Source organism: Anticarsia gemmatalis, chromosome 14 (genome assembly GCF_050436995.1).
Source record: "Anticarsia gemmatalis isolate Benzon Research Colony breed Stoneville strain chromosome 14, ilAntGemm2 primary, whole genome shotgun sequence".
NCBI lineage: Eukaryota > Metazoa > Arthropoda > Insecta > Lepidoptera > Erebidae > Anticarsia > Anticarsia gemmatalis.
Genome location: NC_134758.1, coordinates 7164882 through 7186932, shown reverse-complemented (window position 1 = coordinate 7186932; position 22051 = coordinate 7164882). Strand labels below are relative to the sequence as shown.

At 36.1% G+C, this 22051-nt stretch overlaps 1 protein-coding gene across 2 annotated transcripts; it reads right to left on the bottom strand.

The window, feature by feature from the left end:
* Positions 1-10886: 10886 nt before the first annotated feature.
* LOC142978425 (uncharacterized) lies at positions 10887-13188 on the bottom strand. Of its 2 annotated transcripts, none has more exons than XM_076122876.1 (4): positions 12972-13188; positions 12501-12896; positions 11814-12224; positions 10887-11377 (listed from the first exon to the last, which is right to left on the bottom strand). In XM_076122876.1, the coding sequence occupies exons 1-4, from the start codon at positions 13141-13143 to the stop codon at positions 10968-10970; spliced, it is 1389 nt and encodes a 462-aa protein (XP_075978991.1). In that variant the 5' UTR covers positions 13144-13188; the 3' UTR covers positions 10887-10967. The 2 variants fall into 2 exon arrangements, with proteins under 2 accessions (XP_075978991.1, XP_075978992.1); XM_076122877.1 differs by having other exon boundaries at positions 12984-13188.
* Between the last annotated feature and the right edge of the window lie 8863 nt (positions 13189-22051).

Below are 22051 nucleotides of genomic sequence, written 5' to 3'. Positions count from 1 at the left end.
TTTCCTATTAGACATTGTAATTAATGTCAGCAGACTTAGCGATTATACTGATGTACTACGCAATTATTAAAGTTCGTTACATTATTAAGTTAATATTAAATATTTGGGTAATCACCGGTACCTTACATTGATAAAACATGTATTAATAAATCAAAGGTCAGCACGTTTTATTTGCCAACTTCCACAGCATGATGAGTGTACGATTTCAAGCAGTTTAAATGTTAAATTAATGTTTTTGCGGTAAACTGTAAATGTTGTTAGACAAATATGAGATTTGTCATAAATATTACGTGATGTGGCTATGGAAAGTTTCACCGCGAAGCCTTGTGTGATGAATATGTCTAATTTATTACACACTTGAGGGTTTAAACTTTCATGAAGTTATTCCAAACCGTAGTTAATAATAGATGTTAGTAATTTACGAATTACGATCGTTTGTTTAAATGTACATAACTTATCATAGATTTCTGCCTTGTACATATGAGCAATTGTGCAATAATTAAAATACTAAATTTGTCTAAAACTCTGAGCTTATCTGAGGGTCAATGAGAGTCATAATTAAATACGATTGAATATCATCTCGACCTAGAGTGGATCTCGTGACTTCTTCCAAACATTAATGCAGGCACATCCATCTCATTTTGGCGAATTATAATTTTCAGTTACAAAATTAGTAGAATTGTCTGTCTAATATTCACTACTAGAATGCAAGCTTGATCAAATTACTAGTGCACTGCACCTTGTTTGTCGCATTCTTCTCAGTCATCATACGTAGAGCAAGAGGCCTTAGTAATTAAAAAATGCATTTAATTTATTACTTTTAATCATTGTTCACTTTAACAACTGTTCTATCTTTTTCTATATTGTACTTAAAAGTATCAAGATTTGATAAAATAATACTTTGTATGCTGCACTTCATAATAATTTGCAGAAATATACATTTATTTATCTTTTATGCCAAGTTTCAACGTTTATCAGAGAGATTCGTGACTGTCAACCGTTGTCACTGATATGAAAGGCAAGATTTTGAATAGGAAACAAGGTAACCCAACTAAGTATAACAACAGCAGAAGATTGCATGGGAGATAACACGTGTAATATACATATGTTTCTATAATATATCATATAATATATTTATGGTTGAAACTGAATGTCGACAGCTTCCTGGTTTTCAGGCTTCAAACCTTTGAAATTGTTTCTGAGATAAGTATGTAGACAGATTTTCGACCGTACTTTTTACGTTAATGAGGAATATGTATTTCGAGGTCAAGGCAACCTAATAATAACCTTACATAATGAGTTTGTTATCTTTATGATTGTAATTAATAAGGCAAGATAGAAAATATAGAATTTGGCTTCGTGGGCGATGCGTGTAGTCGTGAGTGATGATCATGTGACTACGTTGCAGTCAGGTGGTTCTCCGGTGTCAGAGGTCGAGTCAATTTGGTGATTTGGTGCTTTGTGCAACGATGTGGAGGACAGCGGCCGACGCGGCGCGGTGGCGGCGCAGACGGTGGTAGCGCGACACGACGCGCGACTCTCGCTGACTCACGCGCTCGCTGTCTGTCTGCTGTGTGGCGCTGGCGGCGGCGGCTGCGGCGTGAACTAGGCCCGCGCCCTCGCCCCGACCTTGTCTCGACACGGATTTATTGATGCGTCACCACGAAACACGGCGCACGCTTCACTCTACTGTCATAAACCGATCTACGTGCGAGTTTGCACAGCGGTACCGATTTCAGTTAGCGGTCCACCGATTCGTTCCACGTAGATTATACTATTCAAACGTTCGCAATTATTTGAATTACGTTACACTTGTTACAGAAGGTTGACAATGGACTATACAATTTGTGAGATAATTCATATAATGCTATCATTATTGTCTGGCATAAATTGGCGTGACCTACTAGTTTGCATTGTTACAAATAAGAACTACAGATTTCACAAATCGTTCTACACACATGTACCTAGGTAAAGATATGCAGACATGCGATGACGCAATATAGTAATCAATTAAAATATAAATCTAGCCAATAGAGCTATCAGCATAGAGCTCTACCTTCTGTAAAAAGTCAGCACTCATATTAAGTATTATATTATTATTAAAAATTAATTATGAACAGAGATTTATATTATTTTTAAGAAAGAGAATGTCTCAAGGTGATTGACAAAACATACATCCGTTTAAGTTTGCTTAATACCTAATATGGTTTTACTTTAAAAGCTGTATTGCTGTGTAAATGTAAAAGTGGCATACGTTAAATATCATTTCGACATTTACAACATTGTATAAGGAAAATAAAAGTTGCATCGGAACCAGTCTCGGGCAGGTTAATATTGCGCCAGGCGGTAGGCCAGACGTCTAGATGGGTGTCGCGTCAGACTGAAGGCTCTTCAGGAAGGCCGCGTCTCCGGTCCGAATGTGAAGCGCGAATGCTTCGCTTACGGCACGTACTATTCACGCACCATTGTAGTCGCGAATTTAATGGCCCACAACCTCACACTTCGTAAACATAATAATAAAAAGTTCAACTAGCTATGCTTCTGTTCTTTCGTAATCAAAAGTTGCGGATAATATTGTAAGGACTTAGAAAATAAATAAATTATTGTTGTTTTTATTTACTGGTAGTTTTGTTATAGTTAAATTAAGGACATGGTCCCATATCCCTCTGATAAACAAAGTAAGGGCTTCACCATGATTAGCTAAATAACAATTAAAAAAGTCCTTGGTGTAGGTACATGCGTTAAGTTTTGCAAATTCTAGAACGCTGTCAGACAATCACAGAATTACTGCTTTTATGTACAAAATGTTAAGATGCATTACCTGTACAATGTTTTAAATTTATCAAAAAGGGTTTTTTACAATGCATCCATCTACTATAGTGGTTTGCTTTGCGAATTCGTCTCACTGTTGTCCGATATTTTATTCTTAAAATTCATCCAGTTATGTGTTGTCGTTTCGTTTGAGAGCTCGTAAAAGTTTCGAATGAGATGGTCAACGTCGGTTTAGTTCCCCCTGTGCATATTGCGAGTATTGGCACTGAGTGCACATTGCACGTCGATGTACAAACTTTGAGATTATGAGTGCGACGTCAATGCACGGATTATTCGCGAAGAGTGAATTGATGTACCGAGTGTGGGGTGAGAGGGGGCGGTGCGCGGGGTGAGGGGCGCGGGGGGAGAGCTGCACGATGCATTCGATGCACCACAGTGTACAATGCACCCGGGGCGTCGCCCGGCGCCCCTGCTGGCCATTGCCACCGATTTCACCAGCACTTACGAAATCTTCACATTATGTTATCCGACGATATGTAAAGAGGAATGCAGAGAATTTAATTATCTGATGTGAATTGTATTATCTTTTCATACAGGTTGTTGTTTTTATTATCTTATTCATATTCACTCGTTTTGTCATTGCAAAAGTTGAAAAAGAACCATTACCAATCCAAGACTTTTATAAAAAAGGCATGCCATCTTTAGGGCAGTTTTATTAAACACGAAAGTAAATCATCATCATCATCATCATCTCAGCCGGGAACCGTCCACTGCTGGACAAAGGCCTCCCCCATCGAGCGCCAATAGGACCGGTCCTGGGCCGCCCTCATCCATCGGACTCCGGCAACCCTTACCAGGTCGTCGGTCCATCTTGTGGGGGGCCTGCCAACACTACGAAAGTAAATAAAAACCTATAATTGAAATTTAATTACCTTCTGATTAAAAAAAAATATTAGCTCTTTGTAGTGCCTGAGACAAGAACAGTAATAATTTATTAAAATAAAATTTCTACGTAGTAATCTAGAACATCCAGACTATAATCTTAAACAATGTTCAAAGTTTCCTTTAACAAACGAAAAGAAACATACTGTATAAATAATACGATTTATAGAGATAGATAGATAAGATCGAACCATTGAATGAAATATACTATTAACTAGCTAATACCTGCACTTCAATAATGTTACGTCATTCATCGTAGAATATATTATTATTTACATCTTTTTGATAACGATCGCAACTTGATTAGCAAAATAATGCATATGGAGTTAATAGCGTCATAATTTTATTGTGTAATTTTTTTACAAAATGCGTGGTACACTTTTTGCCATAAATCACGTGAATCATTTCAACGACAGAAGATCAGGGACGATTTTGGAGGTTACTTGTTCATATAATTACTACAAAAAGGTTTTCATTATATCACTTCGTGGCAAAGCGTTACTTCTTCAAACAGCTTGGTGATTTTTCTTTAACTCGTTGAAATGCACAAGGGTTTTTACGAAACACATTGTAGTTAGGTGTAGTTAAGGAAACAGCACTTAGGTTGCGGCAATATATCACTCGTGAAACACACGATGGTAGAGCCATTTGCGAAGGTAGGAAATCCAAATAAAACCTACATTCTCACAAGCACCTGTCATAAGGCAATTCCTGCTCCACTGATTTATTAAGACTGCTACTGAAAGTATCTACTTAAGCGTCTAACTCCTCGCGCTCTTAATTACTTTCATAGTTTTTCTTACAGTAGTTTCCGTGAAAACCTTGATAATTTATTAACTTAAATACTTTGAATAAGTTATTTACCTATGCACATAATAACATAATGCTAAATAGTTCATTTAAATCAACTCTTAAACATGTTTACTTTGTACCTATGTTACATTAAAGTAAATTATTCTAGGCTTACTTAAACAACAAGTCTTTGTGTGAACTGTTCGTAAAACGACCAGCTTATTATAATAATATCTTTCTTTCATGTCAGTGAATGTTGTGGACAAATTGTAAAACCTGAGGTCAGCGCCCGGCGCATGCAGACTCACAAATTGTTAAAGACACTTTTAAAAACCTCAGAACATTTTTGTGCATATTTGACAAAGCTTGCAGGTTGCGATGCACTTCGTGCATGATTATGTTGGGCAATAAAAAGGCTCAATTTATTGAGCCCCGTCCTTATGGAAGATGTATAAAATATTTGACGTTAAATAAATTACGTGACTGCATGTCTCCTGCACGTATAGCATTTTAAACTAAATTTATTGCCAAATGAATTAAGCACTTGAGACTTTATGATGCGTGCGTCTGATTTGTTACTCAAGTTAAAATAAAAACTTAGTACGAAAGTTTCTGTTCTCATTAGCCTCACATTACGAGTTAGTTGTAACAGAAATAGTCTGTTGTAGTAAGTAAGTTCTAACAATTGTTAGGCATCACTAAGTATATATAATACATATGTTTAAATGCTTTGGTTAACACAGACAGCTTAAATCCATAATAAAAAAGGAGAACAATTGCCAGAATTTAATTAAGAATTCATCCTTTGTCTAGTTTTTATTGTTTGGGTGCGCGTCAAGGAGTTCATAAAATAGGCGGCTGCTTTATAATATGTAAGCCGATAATAATTTAGTACGTGCTAGCAGGTAACCAAATTGACTTGATTATAAAACAATTTACTCGCAGTCTTCATCACAAAAACTCTACCAATGAGTTTTTTAATTTAGCCACCGGATTCAGTAGCTTGAAAATTTATGGCCAATCATGATTTTCTTATTACAATGAATATATTATTATACACTTGTGAGTGGTTCATAAATATCAGTTTTAATGGACCAGGATTTTATACCTATAGTTAAAAATCTTCGATAAGATACTCACAATCCTCCCTTTTTAGTCTTAGTTATGTAATTGAGAACTGATGTTTTATACGCATTACTTTTACGAACAAAGAGGCAGTCGTTTGTAGTGAATACTTTTGAAGGAAGTATGTTGTCAGAGCGGTAAGTTGGAAGTCCTGTTTGGGCAGCGCCGCGTGAAACACCACGCGGTTGTCCGGATGCGAGCTAAAACACCAGTCTTGTAGCATCCACACTTAGCAGTCAGCCGGCACCCGCCTCTAGTGCCGTCAATTTTGCATTTGCACTCAAAAGTACTGTAGACACCTTTTGTTAATCGTGCAGTAGTTAGCAACGATGTGTCTGCCAACTTTTTTGTTTTATTACAACGCCGACTGTATTGTCAGATTGAACATTTATTTTGTTGGTGTCCTGAACATTGAAAGCACAAAAAATTACCCTTATATATACATACATTGTATCCTACGAGGAATCCTGAAAGACACTAACTAGTGTATAGTTAGTCAAAACGTTGCATTCAAGTTTTAAGAAGGATAAGTAGATTAATGTGGTATAGAGAACATCAAATTAATTAAATTTTGTAATTATTTCGTACCATTTGTAGCAAAGTACTCGTATTTATTTATGAATAGGGTTATCATTCGATCGTCTGCTTACTTTCGTTGTCGCATGATCAATCACTTATAACTTTATAAGTAAATCGTCACAGGCCCACATAAATTTTCGATAATGATCATTCACCATAGTGACTCATTTCGTTGAATCAGGCATAACTTAAAATGATAAAAATAATGTTTGACTTTGAGCCGACCGACAGCCTGTCATTGAAGCTAAAATCGAATGAATACGACAATAAACTTTTGTCTGCAACACATTTGATTGACTTAGATTGTAAACGACGAGACGATTTAAGAGCAATATCACTCAAAAAGTGAAATAAAGACGTGAGTTTCGAATGTATAAAAAACAATCAGGTACATCTAACGTTATATCTAGAAAGTCTTTATTTTACAGCAAGTAAATATCTTCATTTGGAAGCTGTTATATCTAAATTCAATTGTCGGGTTATTTTAATATCGGGGTATTAAAGCAATGATGATTTAATGTTCTAATTTGAACAGTATAATTCAAGAAGGTTTTGGTGGTTGTAGCTGAATGCTGTTATCATCTTCTTCTAACTAGTGCTACGAACTCGTTTAATAATGTAATTGATCGATTTTCACGTAACTGTATCGAATATACTCATTGTACGGTATCGACTGGATTACGCGATATTGGGATGCCTATAAACACAGTCAGATTACTGGAAATACGTCGAACTTGGACAGGCACCTGGGGTTGTTTCCACAAACTTTTATATACAATACTAGGCGTAACTTTATCCGGTAAAATTAGGTTTACACTCCTTGGGACCTATACATTATTTTGAATTGAAAAATATCCTATTTTGTTTTCTTTGAATTTACTATTTTTTTCACCAAGGTGACAACAATATGAACAGCTCTATGTTTCTATATACAGAGAAAGATATTATTTACTATTTAACAGAAAAATTCAAGTTTAAGTGCATATTAAAGAAATCTCCATTTGCAAAACAAAATTATTCTACGCGTGTGTATTTCATACACCTCTGCCTACACTTTCGAGTGTGACAGGCGTGATGTTACGTACTACGTTAATTAGTATTTGAAAAAAGTCAGTTATGATAATACCTTTCAAACGACATCATTTATTGAGATAAACAGAATTTATAAAGAGACAAAAATAAATACAACGAAACATGATTAAACGACCGCAAACAAATGAGTACAATGAGTGAAGCTCGATTGACAAACACAATTAAAAACTGAATGTCAGTTGCATGCAGTGTTGCAAAAAGTGGTCAATGTTATTGAGTGCAGACGGTCGTGGCCGCAGTACTGACGTGGCTGCAACGACTCGCGAGACGACGACCGTAATTGTCCTTGCTGTGACACTCCGTCACCAACTCACTACGTCGACACGTCTAATCGCTACTTTTGATTAGTCCCAACTTTAACTAAATTATATATCAACCATTATATGCGATAGACGATTCTATGATTTATGAATCATTTTCAAAAGGTTATTGAATAGTTTGTCCTATGGTAACGTAAGGTCTAATATATTTATAACTATATTCACTCGGTAAGAAGTCTGAAGATTGGAGACAATATATATTTTTTAATGTAGTGTAGTAATTTTGTATAATATCGATACTTTGCAAAATATAAAGTTCTTGTAATCCCACTCCATAAGAATAGCGTAAATGCCCATTGTCCTGTGCATCACATAATAATGTGCGCTAATTGTTTAACTTTAGTAGCTACAAGTGTAACTTCTAAAGGGTCGAATAACGTAATTGCTTTGATTGTTTCATGATGTCTCACTATCATCAGCAAGTTAGCCGTGATATGAATAACCATCAGTTTTCTCGTAGCTACCTTAGCCAACAATGTCCGAAAAAATCTGAATTCAAAGACTGAAAGGTCCGAATTTTGTTTTAACTTGTATTTTTTTACAAAAACATATATGATATTAATGTTCGTTTTTAAGTTGGAAATACAGTATTAAAAGTAGCAGGTCCGTTGTCATTGGTAGTATCGGGTGCAGCGCAGAGGCGGCGACGCGCGGAGGTCGAGCGGGTCGCCGCGGGCGCGAGGGCGCATCGCTTGCAGCGCCCCCTGTGCCCTTGCCGACGTGCGGTGCATGCACCCTGTTACAGGTAGCGCACACCGACACAGAAGTATCATTACCTACAATTATCCTTTTTCAATAAGGTAACAATTTAATGATTTGGATCACACGATGATTCAATAAATGATACAGAAGATTTTCTCAGCGATTTTTCAGTTCAGGATAATTTGCCATCTAAATAAATAAATAAAATAAATATTATTGGACAACTCACACACGGTCATTTGATTCCAAACTAAGCAGAGCTTGTACTATGGTATTCAAATAACTGATAAACATACTTATATACTTCTAAATACATACTTATATAGATACTTTATAAGATTAACATCCAGGCTCAGAACAAACAATCGTGCTCATCACACGAGTTAGTTCGTAACAAGAAAAAAATTTGACTACTTATTTTTACAATGCCAAGACGAAAACTTTTTTCTTTGTAAATAAGTGTCATTTGGACAAGATGATGCAGGTACAAAATCGATTGTGATTTATTTATACAAGATCACAATAATACATACGTGTATATTAAAATACGAAGAAAAAGTTTAAATAGGTACATTATAACCTTTAATTTGTAGTAGGAATTTCGTACGTAATGGCACAAATACTCAGTTTTTGGACTTTCTTTCAGTACCAACGACTAGAGCACACATTTCCCTTATTTACGGAATATATTAGTAAGATTTCAATAATGCGTTTTAGTATGGCCCTTAATTGTTGAAATGTCTGCACGATACGAAACGACTACTACTATCTTTAATTAATTAATTTATAAATCTTCCTTGAGTATTAAATCTCTAGGTATGTTGTTTGGCGACATATTTAATCATCTACTTTCCTGAAGGTGTGCCAAAAGGTCGTCTCGTCTCCATTCCATCACGTATCCATGCGTTAAGGATGTTTATGGTAAAAATCGTAGTTGTCCTACTGAGTTGCCTTGTTGTTGGCCCTGCATCGGCCCCTACCCCTGCACCGCTGGCTCCCCGCCCCTCTCGGCCCGCACGGGTGCGCCGTGATGCTGCATTTTAATAACGTTTTTGACTTACATGTCCAGCTGCGACGGGAAAACTCTTATTTTTCTTATTTCAGATCAAATGTTATATTGAAACTGCACTGATATTATTGAGCTCGATATTGCTTTGATGCAGTCCAAAGCATTAACATTGAAAGTTTTTGTTAAATTTGAGTGGGTTGTATTGATTAATGGGACTTTCCAGCTACCTGTCTGTATCAGACGCGTCTGTCTGATAGTGTATCTGTACGTAGCGCATAGATTCGTTGTTTTGCTTGTTTATTTTATATTTTCTTTGTATAAAGTGCACAAAGTGTGTATTCATCAGACTGTTTAATATATGCACATGTGTAAAAATAAACGTCAAGCGATCGCAGGTGTGGGTACTTGCATTGCACCCTATTACGAACTGCCAGACAGGCTGACAGGTAATTAATGCTGCCAGATGTATCTAACCACATTTATGTATTTTTTTAAATTGTATCTACCTATATGCTGTGTTTTTGCACGACTAAGTAACAATGTAATCTAGACAGGAGCAACAAAGTGCTGTATTACAGCTTGCATAACGCACATGCTTATTATGTTAGTGTATTAGCAACTGATTCTGTCGATGAGGATATCTGAGCGATTAATTGAATTGTTACAAGTTTGCAACTTAACAAGTGATCTTTGCGTAGCTCTATCGAAAAGTTGAAGTAATGCAATGTTTCTGAGTAGATATACGTTTGTATGTATGCATTTTCAATCTAATTCCAATACCTACTGGTTAATAAGAAAAATAGATACCAACAATATCGGAATTTTCAGACATTTGGTAAAAATATTACACTGCTTGTACAGAATGTAGAGTTCAGTCCCTTCTAGTGTCTACGCTAAATTACTAGAGAAAAATATAACAAAATAATTGAAAAACAAAGTAAGCACTTGTTTGTTGATTTTTAGCTGGAAGATCGTCTTTAAAAAACTTAAAACAAGTTTTTATCCTTACCAGTTTGACACTATACAGGACAAAATTAATGGTGAGAGCAAGGGCGGGCTGTAAACAAGTTAAGTCAAAAGACGTCTCTGTGTCGAGGAGAGGTGCGCAGGGGCACGTGCGGCGCGCGACAATCGTGTGCCAAACACAACACGTCCAGCAAATTGATGTCAACGCCTCCGTGAACCCTCGCTTCACGAATTTAATTCACAATAAGTAACAACACTTTTGTATGCACCCGTGCACAATACCTATTCAGATTTATTGAAGAGCTGAATCGGTAATCGGCTATCTGTCTGGTCGGTAACCCTTCATTATTAATGGTCTCTCAATGGGTATCATTGAAGCTCTAAAGAGAATAAAAATGGAGGTTAGCTTGTATTCAAATGAATCGGAGGACTCGTAAGGGTCAAACGACCAAATGATCATTACTTTATTGTTTACAAATAAAACAGATCGCTGATTAACAAGATTATAGCAATTGTAAATATGGCAAGCTTAGGTTTGAAAATAGACTTTAATCAAAAACATAATTACAGGGAATAAACAAAGTATATGTGCCGTGAAAATTTAATTTTGAAAAAAATATGTGAACCCTAATACAAAGAATATGCACTTGTAATTATACTTTGTGTGTTTATGGTATAACATTATCTATGAAATCTTGAACACTCTTCAAAGTCACCAAAACCTCATTTGATTTATTTACCAAAGACAACATTTTATCGAGCGATGTTTTAGGTATTCTGCTTTTCAGCGAGTCTAAAGCTCTTTGTTCACTTTCAATATCAGCATTAGCTTCATCCTTTATAGGTTCCAGTTTCTTTAAATATGATTCAACAAGATTAGGATCATTCAAATGTTCATTTAATGTACTAAATATTTCAGTAATGTTACTGTCAATGTCTTGTTTAATCACTTCGATTACGTCATAGATTATATCATTTACGGTTTTCATATTTTCACTGAACTCTTGTTTAGCAATATGTTCCTCTAAAACTGCTAGTTTTGCCAATAAACGAGTCAAAGTATGTGAGAAATCATTACCTACAAAAATAATTTGATTAGATAAATTAATTAAGACATAATGATATCTGTAAATGATTCATCAGGATGACCTGTAATTTGTTTCGTTATATAATAGGTACGGCTACCGCAAGGCAGTACTTACCAAATTAAATTTATCCCAATTATTTCTCCATATCTGAGTAGGGAGTTTCTCACCGTATGGCAGTTGCATTGCGTCATAAACACAAAACAAAAGCAAAAAATACAATCTGCAGCTCGATCCTCTACTACTATCGAGTATCGACAATCGTAAAATTTTGTATGAAAATCCGATCAGCGTCTCTAGCGGACGTCGTAGAAACTATTTTTTCAGTACAATTTAAATGTCAAACTCTTGATACTCGATTGTTCCAGTAGTAGAGAAACATGCTACTGATTTTGGTAATATACTACTTTAGCTGAAAAAATTACTCACCGTGTTTAACTCTGTTCTTGTGACAGCTTAAACAATACTCCCGATACTTTTCTACGTCTTGTTCCAGCGTCACTAGCATGAACTCTATTTTTAAAGTGTTCTGCTTGACATTGTTCAATTCTGATGTAACGTTTAACTGACTTATATCTTTAATAGAGTGGTGATAGTCATCTTGCAATTTCAACAGATTGTACATAGTCTCACCAAATAATTGCATTGCTGAACTCATTAAATCAGTTTTGAAATCGGACATTTTAGAGCTAAAGGAACTGTCTATATTGTCAATCTTATTTTTTAATGCTGCGATATAATTATTTTGAAAACCTGTTAAATTTTCATCAACTACTTTCAAAAGATCTAGGAGTCTCCAACAATGACTATAAACATTTACTTCTTTTTTTCGTGCAATTTCTGAAAACAAAGAAATAACAGATTTTAAAAATGCTATTCAAGCCGTTGATAACATAATCTTAAGCCCGGTTCCCACTGCGAGCGACCACGTGTTGGTGGGAACATAAGTATGCAGTTTGGGGTTGCGAGTTTAACGGAGTCATTAATGGGTCCACTCCGCTCGCAATGGAACCGGGCTTAATGTTTTTTTGTTAATATTTGATTACAGCAATCTGTGTAGACTAATGACTGCAAACCACTCTTAAATACACTGAAATATTTATAATAAAATCTTACTATCAACAAATTCTGAGTAGCCACAATTGAGTCGACAAATTTCCTTGTAATTTTCGAATTTTCCCAACAATTTGTTCGAGCGTTCCGCTACTTCACTCAATTTATTTTCATGAGCATCAATTTCTTGAAGTTTTTCTGCAAGCTGGTTAATTATAGGCTCTGCTTTAAGCCTGTCGATCTGGATATCTTCGAGCAGGTCTTTTATATGTGAAGGTGGATGTTCTACCTCCTTTTGTATGTATTGTAATTGTTCCAAATATTTATTATTCACATCCATCGCTTTCTGATGATAGCTATTTACAATATTTTCATGAATGTGTTGTTCATTGGCGACATGAACAATTAACTCGGCCACATCTTCCTCGCTTAGTGAGCTCTGGCCTGGTGGACATTGTTCTAAAAAATATTCAGTTAAAATGTATTGAAGGTTGAAGGTGTTAAATCATTAACTAAATATTAAAATAAACTAACTAAAAGGTTTACCAGCTTCGTTTGATTCGTTATTTGGAACAAGTTTCTCTAAAATTGATTCCAAATAATCCAAGATATTTTCCCAATCCTCATGTGATAATCCCTCAGATCGCGACGATGAAAATGAATGATGTAACACAAAAATTAACAAAAACACTTTTATATTTGTCATTATGTAATTATTACCACTAACTGCTACCTTTAAAATTGAATGAAATGTTTTAGTGACTTTGACTTATATATACCAAGGAATTAAGTGTGTACCGTTAAAATAGTATCAAGAATGCAACATTCCATTTAAAGAATTCAATTTAATAACTAATTTTATTATTTGTGCCAAGTTTATCGGTGTCATACTGCACATACTTTAATGATTGCATAAGTAATAAACATGAAATACACCATAAACAAAATACTTTATATTATTACATAATTTATGTGCAATAAAATTAACTGCAATTATATTTGAAAGTTTAATCAGATAACGAAGTGAATTAATCATCGTTTAAACGTCTATCGAGTTGCGTGATTGCACTGCGAGATCGTACAATTTAAAGGACAGTCACAGTGTGACCTAAAGTACAAAGGTTTGTTAGTCAAATGAATGCAACGCACGTCATTGTGCCTATGTTTGAGTAACACGGTGTCAGGTGGCTGCAGTCGACCTCAATGGTCGCCATGCCGTCTGCCGTCTAGAGGACACGCGGTCAGCTCGCCCATCAATTCACATTAGACGTTACTCACTTCGACGCATTGAAAACTTATGCGATAGGACGCGATGTCTCTATCCCTTATCAATTAAAGTATCCACCATGGACACATCGATATGTATAGTGGCTTGAACCTGTCGTTTAACAACGTACTTTATTCGATTGACATCATTTGTGATACCATTCACCATCAAATTTGATCCCGCCTACAAAAAAATATCCTACTAAGGATACCGTTAGCCACCTGTTATTTTGATTTTCGCGATATGAAAAAACGTAACCTTTTGCTGGAACGGGTGGCGCTGTAAACCGCTTTGCTGATACGGGTGGCACTAGAAATTGGATTTGTGTTTTTAAATCGCCAATTTTCATTAATGCTAGCAATTTATACTATTCTTTCGCTGCTGTATGGTATATACTAAGTAACTATAGTTACATGTATGCAATATTCACTCAGTACCTAATTAGTGAGTTTTCCCTCCTATGAACTCCTTCATAGGGCTATTGGGATAAAACTTACTTTATAATAAAACAAATACGTTTTTCGAAAACCTATAACATACCTACTAATATGAGATACTGTGTTAGGAACTTTTGTTCATTATACTAAGCAACCAATTAGCTATAGTTCAGAAGTACGTAATTTTAAATATCTAATACTAATTCAGCTTAACACTATAAAGTCGGATTGAGACATCTCATTCAGTTATTCTGTTTCAATGAGCGAGTGAAGCTCGGAGTTGTAGACTAAATAAACATGACAGTTTGTAAACATTTCGCCGTCTCGAGTCTCGACCAAAAAATCGAGACGCACAGACAGTAAACACATTGTATCTCTTTTAGCCATTCAATGAGGATTAAGTACAACGTCCTATATATTCTCGAATGTTATGTTGCGGAAAATGCATGTATTGGTTAAGTCCATCGTTGACCATTTGATAAATTACTGGTGCTTCTTTAAAATTTATTTTGTTGTGCCCATTGCTGAAATTACACTAGATTATCATTGCATCTATGATCAGCTTTAACTAGTTGACTTAACCAATATCAGTGATATCAATGTTAAAGACCATATCAGTATTAAAAGCACTAATAAATGTTTCACTTGCTTAGTGCTTGGTCATTAATAATATCCCGATACTCTCTGCGTCCCCTCGGTGTCACCCTTTGCAGGAAAGACCGAAATCCCAGGAGATTTATCGAAATCCGATACTTAGATGTTCATTTTAACAGGCTGTTAGGTTTGTTGGAAGTTTGTCGTGATTATTGAATACCTCTTAATTATTTAAAACAATTAATGAAAAGGTATTTTATTTGTACTAAAAGTTGATTATTTTATTTTTTGGGTTCCTGCCTCTCTGTTAATTTTCCTTCTTCGCTTTGTTAAACTTATAATATCTAACCTTAAAACTATAGATTTTCCACAAAATAAGAACGTAAAGTTTATGTAGTCAATCAAAGTATAGAATTAAATCTCACAGGATTAATTACATATGTCTTTTAGCCTTCAGAGTAAGTAGATTGCATTTAGAGAAATTGTATTCAGATACAATAGATTTTCTCCTTGTATCGGGTTTTTCCGCCTCCTGACACCACTTACATTATGTAATGTTGGGTTTTCCCGCCCACATGACTGTTAACCTACACAAAAAGCAATCATCCCACACAAAAACTAACGTCGAATGACGGTATTAGCACATTACTTAGGTGTGGTCTTTTAATTTCATCAACGAAGTAGTGGACACTTACTAATGAATTAAAGCCCACATTGACCTAAATCAGATCACAATATATTTTGATACTCCTTCCCAACTGAAACAAAATTACAAGTGAAATTGAATTCTAAAGATCTACTCAGAGAGCGAAATCTAATTTCCTCGAATGGGTAAATCCGTCATAAATTCAAGAGGCGAAAGTTCTTCAAATAAAACTATAAAAAGTTCCCTTTAGTTTCGAAACTAACAGGGCACAAAAGGGAAAATTTAACCTTACAACTGTAGATAGAGTGTAAATTAAACTGCCAGCACCAGTAGACATCTCGTACCATGTATGTATAGTTTATGTGTGTATAACTTTGCTTTTATAATCAATACAGTGACTAGACGTTATTGCGTGTATTTAACACGACTTTCAGCTTCATTTATCGAGTGTCGAGACGAGAAAGGAAGGGGTCGCAAGGGTGGCGAGGGGGTCGCGATGACGCCGAGCTGGGGTCAGACGGCGTCGTTCAAGGTTAAGGCCGCCCACCCGCCGCACGCATGTCGTAATCATACTTATACACAACACTGACGCAGGTGCATCGAGCTTCACGACCGAACACTGCTCCTGAAAATGTTATATCCCCACATCCTTCCAATAAATATGTAATGTTCAGTCGTGACGTCATACTTCCTTATAATTTCGTCATCCCGAAATGACCGATAGAGCAGTCATTAGAGTATTGGCACCTCCACTCTGAGTAATGTTATATTATATTTGGAAGCCGATAAACAGTTTTGTTCTTACTTTTTAGGTATGGCAGTAAATTATGTATTAAAGATGAATAATACGTGGCTTCTAAAAATAAATTAGATAAGTGCATCAAAACGTTGTAATTATATCTCAAGAAATCATAAAAAAATCTGACGACTGAAAATTCTATGAAAATCCATGTTAATGTAAAATTAAAGTAGTTCGTACATTTCTGTTTTAGAATGAAATAAAGTAGTGATCAATGCTGCAAGTCTTTTTTAACTAAGAAACAGAAAAGATATCATCTTGGTTGTTACACAGGTGTAACAAACTGATGGATCCAACACGACAATAAGAAATGCGAAAAAGACGGTGTCGAGCATAACGTATTCTTAATCAGCGTTCTATAAAGCTGTGCTACATTGGTATTGCCAGAATTACCCTCTCTCTCGTACCTGTGTATTTATAAATAAGTGAGAGAAGACAAAACAATCGACTATCAGGACGTAGGAAGCTTTGTCGTAATAGGTGTGAGCAACTTGGCTCTGGCAGACTGTCCGCCGTCGCAGACGAAATGCTATTAAATGACGTCACAGGCTACCTTGTATGAGGGGACAGGGCATAATCGCAGTGTCGGCCGCCGCCGCGCGACATCAATCGTTGTTTATGTAAGTACGCATCAAATAACAGATTAATAGCACCATTGTTAGTTTTCAATTACACATACAGATAGATGTTTGTGTCACTATGCATTGTCGCGACAATAGCCCGGCAGCCATTGTAGTGACTGACAATAAAATTAGTGAGCTCCGGCTCCCAGTTGCCGGCTGATTATTTCATTACGAAATAGGTAAATTAACACTAGGATGATTCAGCTAATTATATATTATGCTAAGGGCTGTGAGACTGAAAGATATGACATTGAAAAAGTTATTTAAACAGATAGCTTTAAATAGATTCTTTGCAAATTGTTTTAAAATTATAGGTATCCTTTTATTCATGAAAATGTTTTTATTTCATTCAATTATAACTTAAAAGATCACGTAGGATTATCGTTACTTAATTAGGAAAGTTTTTGAAACTAAGTTTCATCTAGGCTTACCTAAACCGATATTACTTAAAGGAATAATTAAGATCAGGCAACGTGTCCAGCTGCATATTAATAGGTAACATTAACACGGTCATCCACAATATTAAATTTGGTGTTTAATGAAAAAAAGCAATCGGGGCAAGATTTTGGAGAGTCGTGAGTCAGTTGTGAACCGGTGGCCGACGGATATGAGTCCTTCCTCCGAGCTATCGGCCGGCACTTTTGTTAAATTAAAATGGATGAGGTTTAAAGTGGAGCGGTCGTAACTAACGGTTGGCGCGGCGACGTCTGTGCACGATTGCGACAATCTGCCACGCGGTAGAAAATAGGACGCGGCGGGCACGACGCGGCGGCGCGACGCGTGGGGTCGCGCTCCCTCGCCGCGTCACTCAACCTGCCTCCTGCCGATTACGGACCTAACCAAATCACATTGCGCTTCACCATGCTACAGCAGACGAGATAAATACCCTCTCTAGACATGTACTTTAAATATATGGGTAAATTAGTACCAACTGGAGGTCTCTACTTAATTTGGAAAAGACTCCCTTAGCACCCTTTTCAGAAAATAACTTTTGATGAATTTGGTGCAATGTAATAAAATGTTATGAGATCTATGTAGTAGATATTAAAGTAACAAATTATATTCAACAGGGTACAAGTAAGCATTTCATGCTGCAGACTGCTACTAAGAATTTCTTAGAGAAACCTCCGTAGCCTTCGTAGCATGCGGGTTTTTTTACTACATAATTTTACTCTAACTAATTAAAGCGATTACCTTACTTTTTACTGATGTGTAGACATTAGTAACTAAAAAAGTTTTTTCAATATATAACTTTTACAGTTCATCTCACCTTTACTGATATATTTATTATGGCACATGGAACGCGCAGTTAACTTTTAATTATCTTAATAGTTATGACTTAGAAATATTGAAAACTCATAAGCACATCATTTTATATATAGTCGAGAAAGCAGTCATAAAGTAAATATCCCGTTAAATGTGATGTGTATATATAAATATATAAATTTACATAATGCAATTCGTCTGAGGCTAGACAGTGCGCTCGCCGGCGCGTGCCGACCGAGACAGCACCGTCTAGAGGTGACTCGAGAGACGAGACGCAATGCACTGTGCACTTATTGAAAAAACTAACGCACATCAACGTACGACTAGACGAGTACCCACTCGAGTGCGCGCACCTTAACTCTTAATAACACTTCAGATCAATAAATAGAACATTTAAAATAATCGTCTCCAGACTTTTCATTGAATTTGAAAATATTAGGATTATTAAAAGGTTATATGAATACATTCGATATATTATTATTAACATAATTTAAATTTATAAATGACAAAATAGGCATATTATTGAAGATGTAGAGCAATAGATACTGAGTTGTATTTGATATCCATTAGTTACATTCACTGATAAAATATCTATATTGTAGGTAGTTACAAAAACTGTTACTCTATCTTATCCGCTTATCCCCCGTTTTATTTTGTCTTTGTTTTGTTTGTACTTCTAGTAGAACAATATTTTTCGCAAATGATAACGGATAACATCTAAATGTCAATGCTACTAATTTATGTGACTGACATCGAATAATCTCTTTTAGGTAATTTAATAAAAACATATTTTTTTAAATTTGAACAGATTTATCATCAATCAAGTAGCTTTTAATTAAAATTTCTTAATCTATATAGTTTATCAGATGGACGTAGAGAATATAATTTGTGTCAATAAGAAATTCTAATAGTGTTTATGTCTACAATGATACCTTTTCTTTTTTGTGTGTCGATCATGTGACGTGTCGTCGTGAGCGATAGAGCGATAGAGCGATAGATGTTTGTCTAGTGTAGACGGCGAGTGAGCACTGTGAGCAGCGCCAAGTGACGGAGGACAACAGACGAAGCGTGCCGAGCGTCTGGAGGTGAAGCGAAGGCCTCAATGCCTTTTACAACTAAGTGCATTCTGGACCGTCTAGCCAACTAGATCCTAGACTATTGCAAATTCAAGAAACTGTGTTATATTTGCCACTCGCACTTATCGACATCTTGTACGAATAAAACTGCTTGCTTGTCTTTAGTTTATGCTGATTTTATCGATTCTTTAAAGATACGTGTTTGAAATAAGAATTACGAATACGGCTTAGGTAAACCTAAATAACTTAAAATCTTGATCGTTTAAATACATTGGCACAAAAAATATTTTAAGTATCAGAACTTTTAAAGTATAGAGACGGGAAAAGCGATCGATCCAGACAATATTTTATAGGCACTTGAGCGTAAATACGTTTCATTTAAATGACGATACTAAAAGCACCTTACATTACAGGCTCGTAAATAATTGCTTCATTAAATTTCCATTCCCGGCTTACGCGTACCTAGCTATAGGTAAACGTACTTAATCGAAGGCTTAAGGGCAATTAGCGAGCACAGTACACACTTGTGGAATAGACGGTAATATTAATTAGTGTCGTGTAGGCGCTAGGCAGGAGGCAGACGGGCGCGGCGGTGGCCAGCGCGATCGTCTAGACAGCCTACGTCCCTCCCCGCCACTCCCCCCCCCCCAGCACCCGCACACCGGGGCCCGCGTGTGCACTGGAAACGCACCCCTTTGTTGCTGTTCGTTTGTACATTTTACTTAGTCTCAACCCTAACTGTGACTTTGTTACCAAGCCATGATCGACTCTACATTATTCACAGATACTTATATTAAGGACTTATTGTGTGGTTAAACTTACAGGGATTTTTTTTTAGCAGGATGGGATACACATACTTACATGAATCATACAAATCGATCGCTAATGGCTAGATGATCCATATCATCGGACCTTTGTACCAAGAGCTAATATGGAAGTGGGCAAGACAACAGGAAGCCACTCATAGTAAGTACACAAAGCATAAACTATTATCGTTCAGACACGTTAGCCCAATCTTGGATCTAGATTAGATTCTCGGGGCACGCAAGGCTAGATTGAGGTTTTATCTGTCATGTTTCGGTTAAATCGGTACCTACTCTACTTTAAATATGAACAAAGGCTTGTCCTTTAAATCATCGAACCCTACATTATGAGTGGAGGATGGGTGTAGGTCCACCTCTTTGTAGATAAAGGAAAATATAACTGGTGTAATAACTAATACTACCTAAAATCTAATGATCAAGTCTATCAGACTTATTAATAGAGCTATGTAAGACTGTAGCTACATATGAATATGAGTATCAAAATTGGGCACTCGTCGTCTATATGTAACTGTATACAAATCTCGTTCGACGGATTACAGGCGCGACGGTTTGGCGATGATAAGTATCTACAATGTTATATACCTACGAGTTACGAGTGCACCAGACAAGAGCTAAAAAATAGCTGAATTTAAGTACGACTATCTAGCCCAGACACATCGACACAAAAACTCAATGCAAACATTTGTGAGCAACATGTTAATGTTTTGACATATACAAGTGTGACTCACGGAGTCATGGATTGAAATACCAACTTATATCATTCGGAAAATAAACCAATACCTTTGAATTACCGGCGCCAATGTAACCTTGCCCATAACTGCAGACTAGTTACGCAAGTAATACTTAACACGCATAAATTGTATAAATCTATATCGACAAAGTTACAGGGGTCATAGAGTGAGAATCGCGATTGACTATAAAATATAGAGATCGATAAAATAAATTGGAATGGCACCTTTAATTTTGCAATCTTAATTAAAGTAAAAAGACCGTATTAGTATTCAGAATGATCAGTGAGTTGCGTGCAGCGGTATACAGTCTATGTTTATATTGAACTAGCGTCTAGACGCGGGGGCGGACGTACGCAGAGGTTAGATAGGTACGCCACGGGCCCTTTCCTTTCACGACCCTTCAGTGCCGCTGTATGCGGAATTGGGTCACACACACAAACCTAGATTTTTCAGTTGGTACAGAAACGAATGAAAGTCTGAAAAGATTTTGTTTAGTGACTGAGATTTAATTTGCAGCAAGTGTTCATTTAAGCGTAGCGGTTAAATTAGCGAAAATAAGTGAAAGCTATGAAGGTACAAATAAAATCGGTACTTAGATATGAAAAGTACAGTGGCAATGTCCAGACAGAGAGCAGACAATTTTTTAATATGCCTAACTGTGACAGAGCAGCGATACAGACAGGCGTGTTTAGTTCCGGTTGCGATTTTATAGCGTTGTAAAATAAAACCTCAGTGTTACCGCTTATAGGCCAGTCCACTGACTATGAACATTTGAATTTAATCAACATCGAAAATGTTCCGCAAGTCACCAAATTGATTCCACCTGCGCGGCATGCGTAAAAAATGTTACATTATTACAAGTTTTTATAAATGTGTCTTATTGGTACAATTTCTTAGATTAATGTTGATTAGATAATAATATTCCTATTGTGTCAACTAGGTCGAAAAGCATAGAGTTAAATCAAATAGCCAGACGGTGCCAATAATGAAAAACGTCTGCTAGCGTTTTATGATGTATCTGAAACGTGTGTATAGATCTAATATGTGTTACTAATAGCGTCTAGACTTCGTTTAACACGAGCTTGACTGTATAGATATTAAACAGTACATGCTCGTATAAATAGTGTTAACTTTGACAGAAGGTCGCTCGGGTCAAGCCGGTGTAAACTTGCTAAATCTGTTTACAACGAATTGTATTCAATAGGGCAAATTAGTGGTTTATTATATTCAATAGAATTGTAAATGTGTTCGTCTGAATTATTCTTTCATGCCTGCCATCATAAAACTACCTCATTGAAACATGCTTTTTAAAATAAATACGAAACTAATTGAAATCCGTAGTGTACCTGCC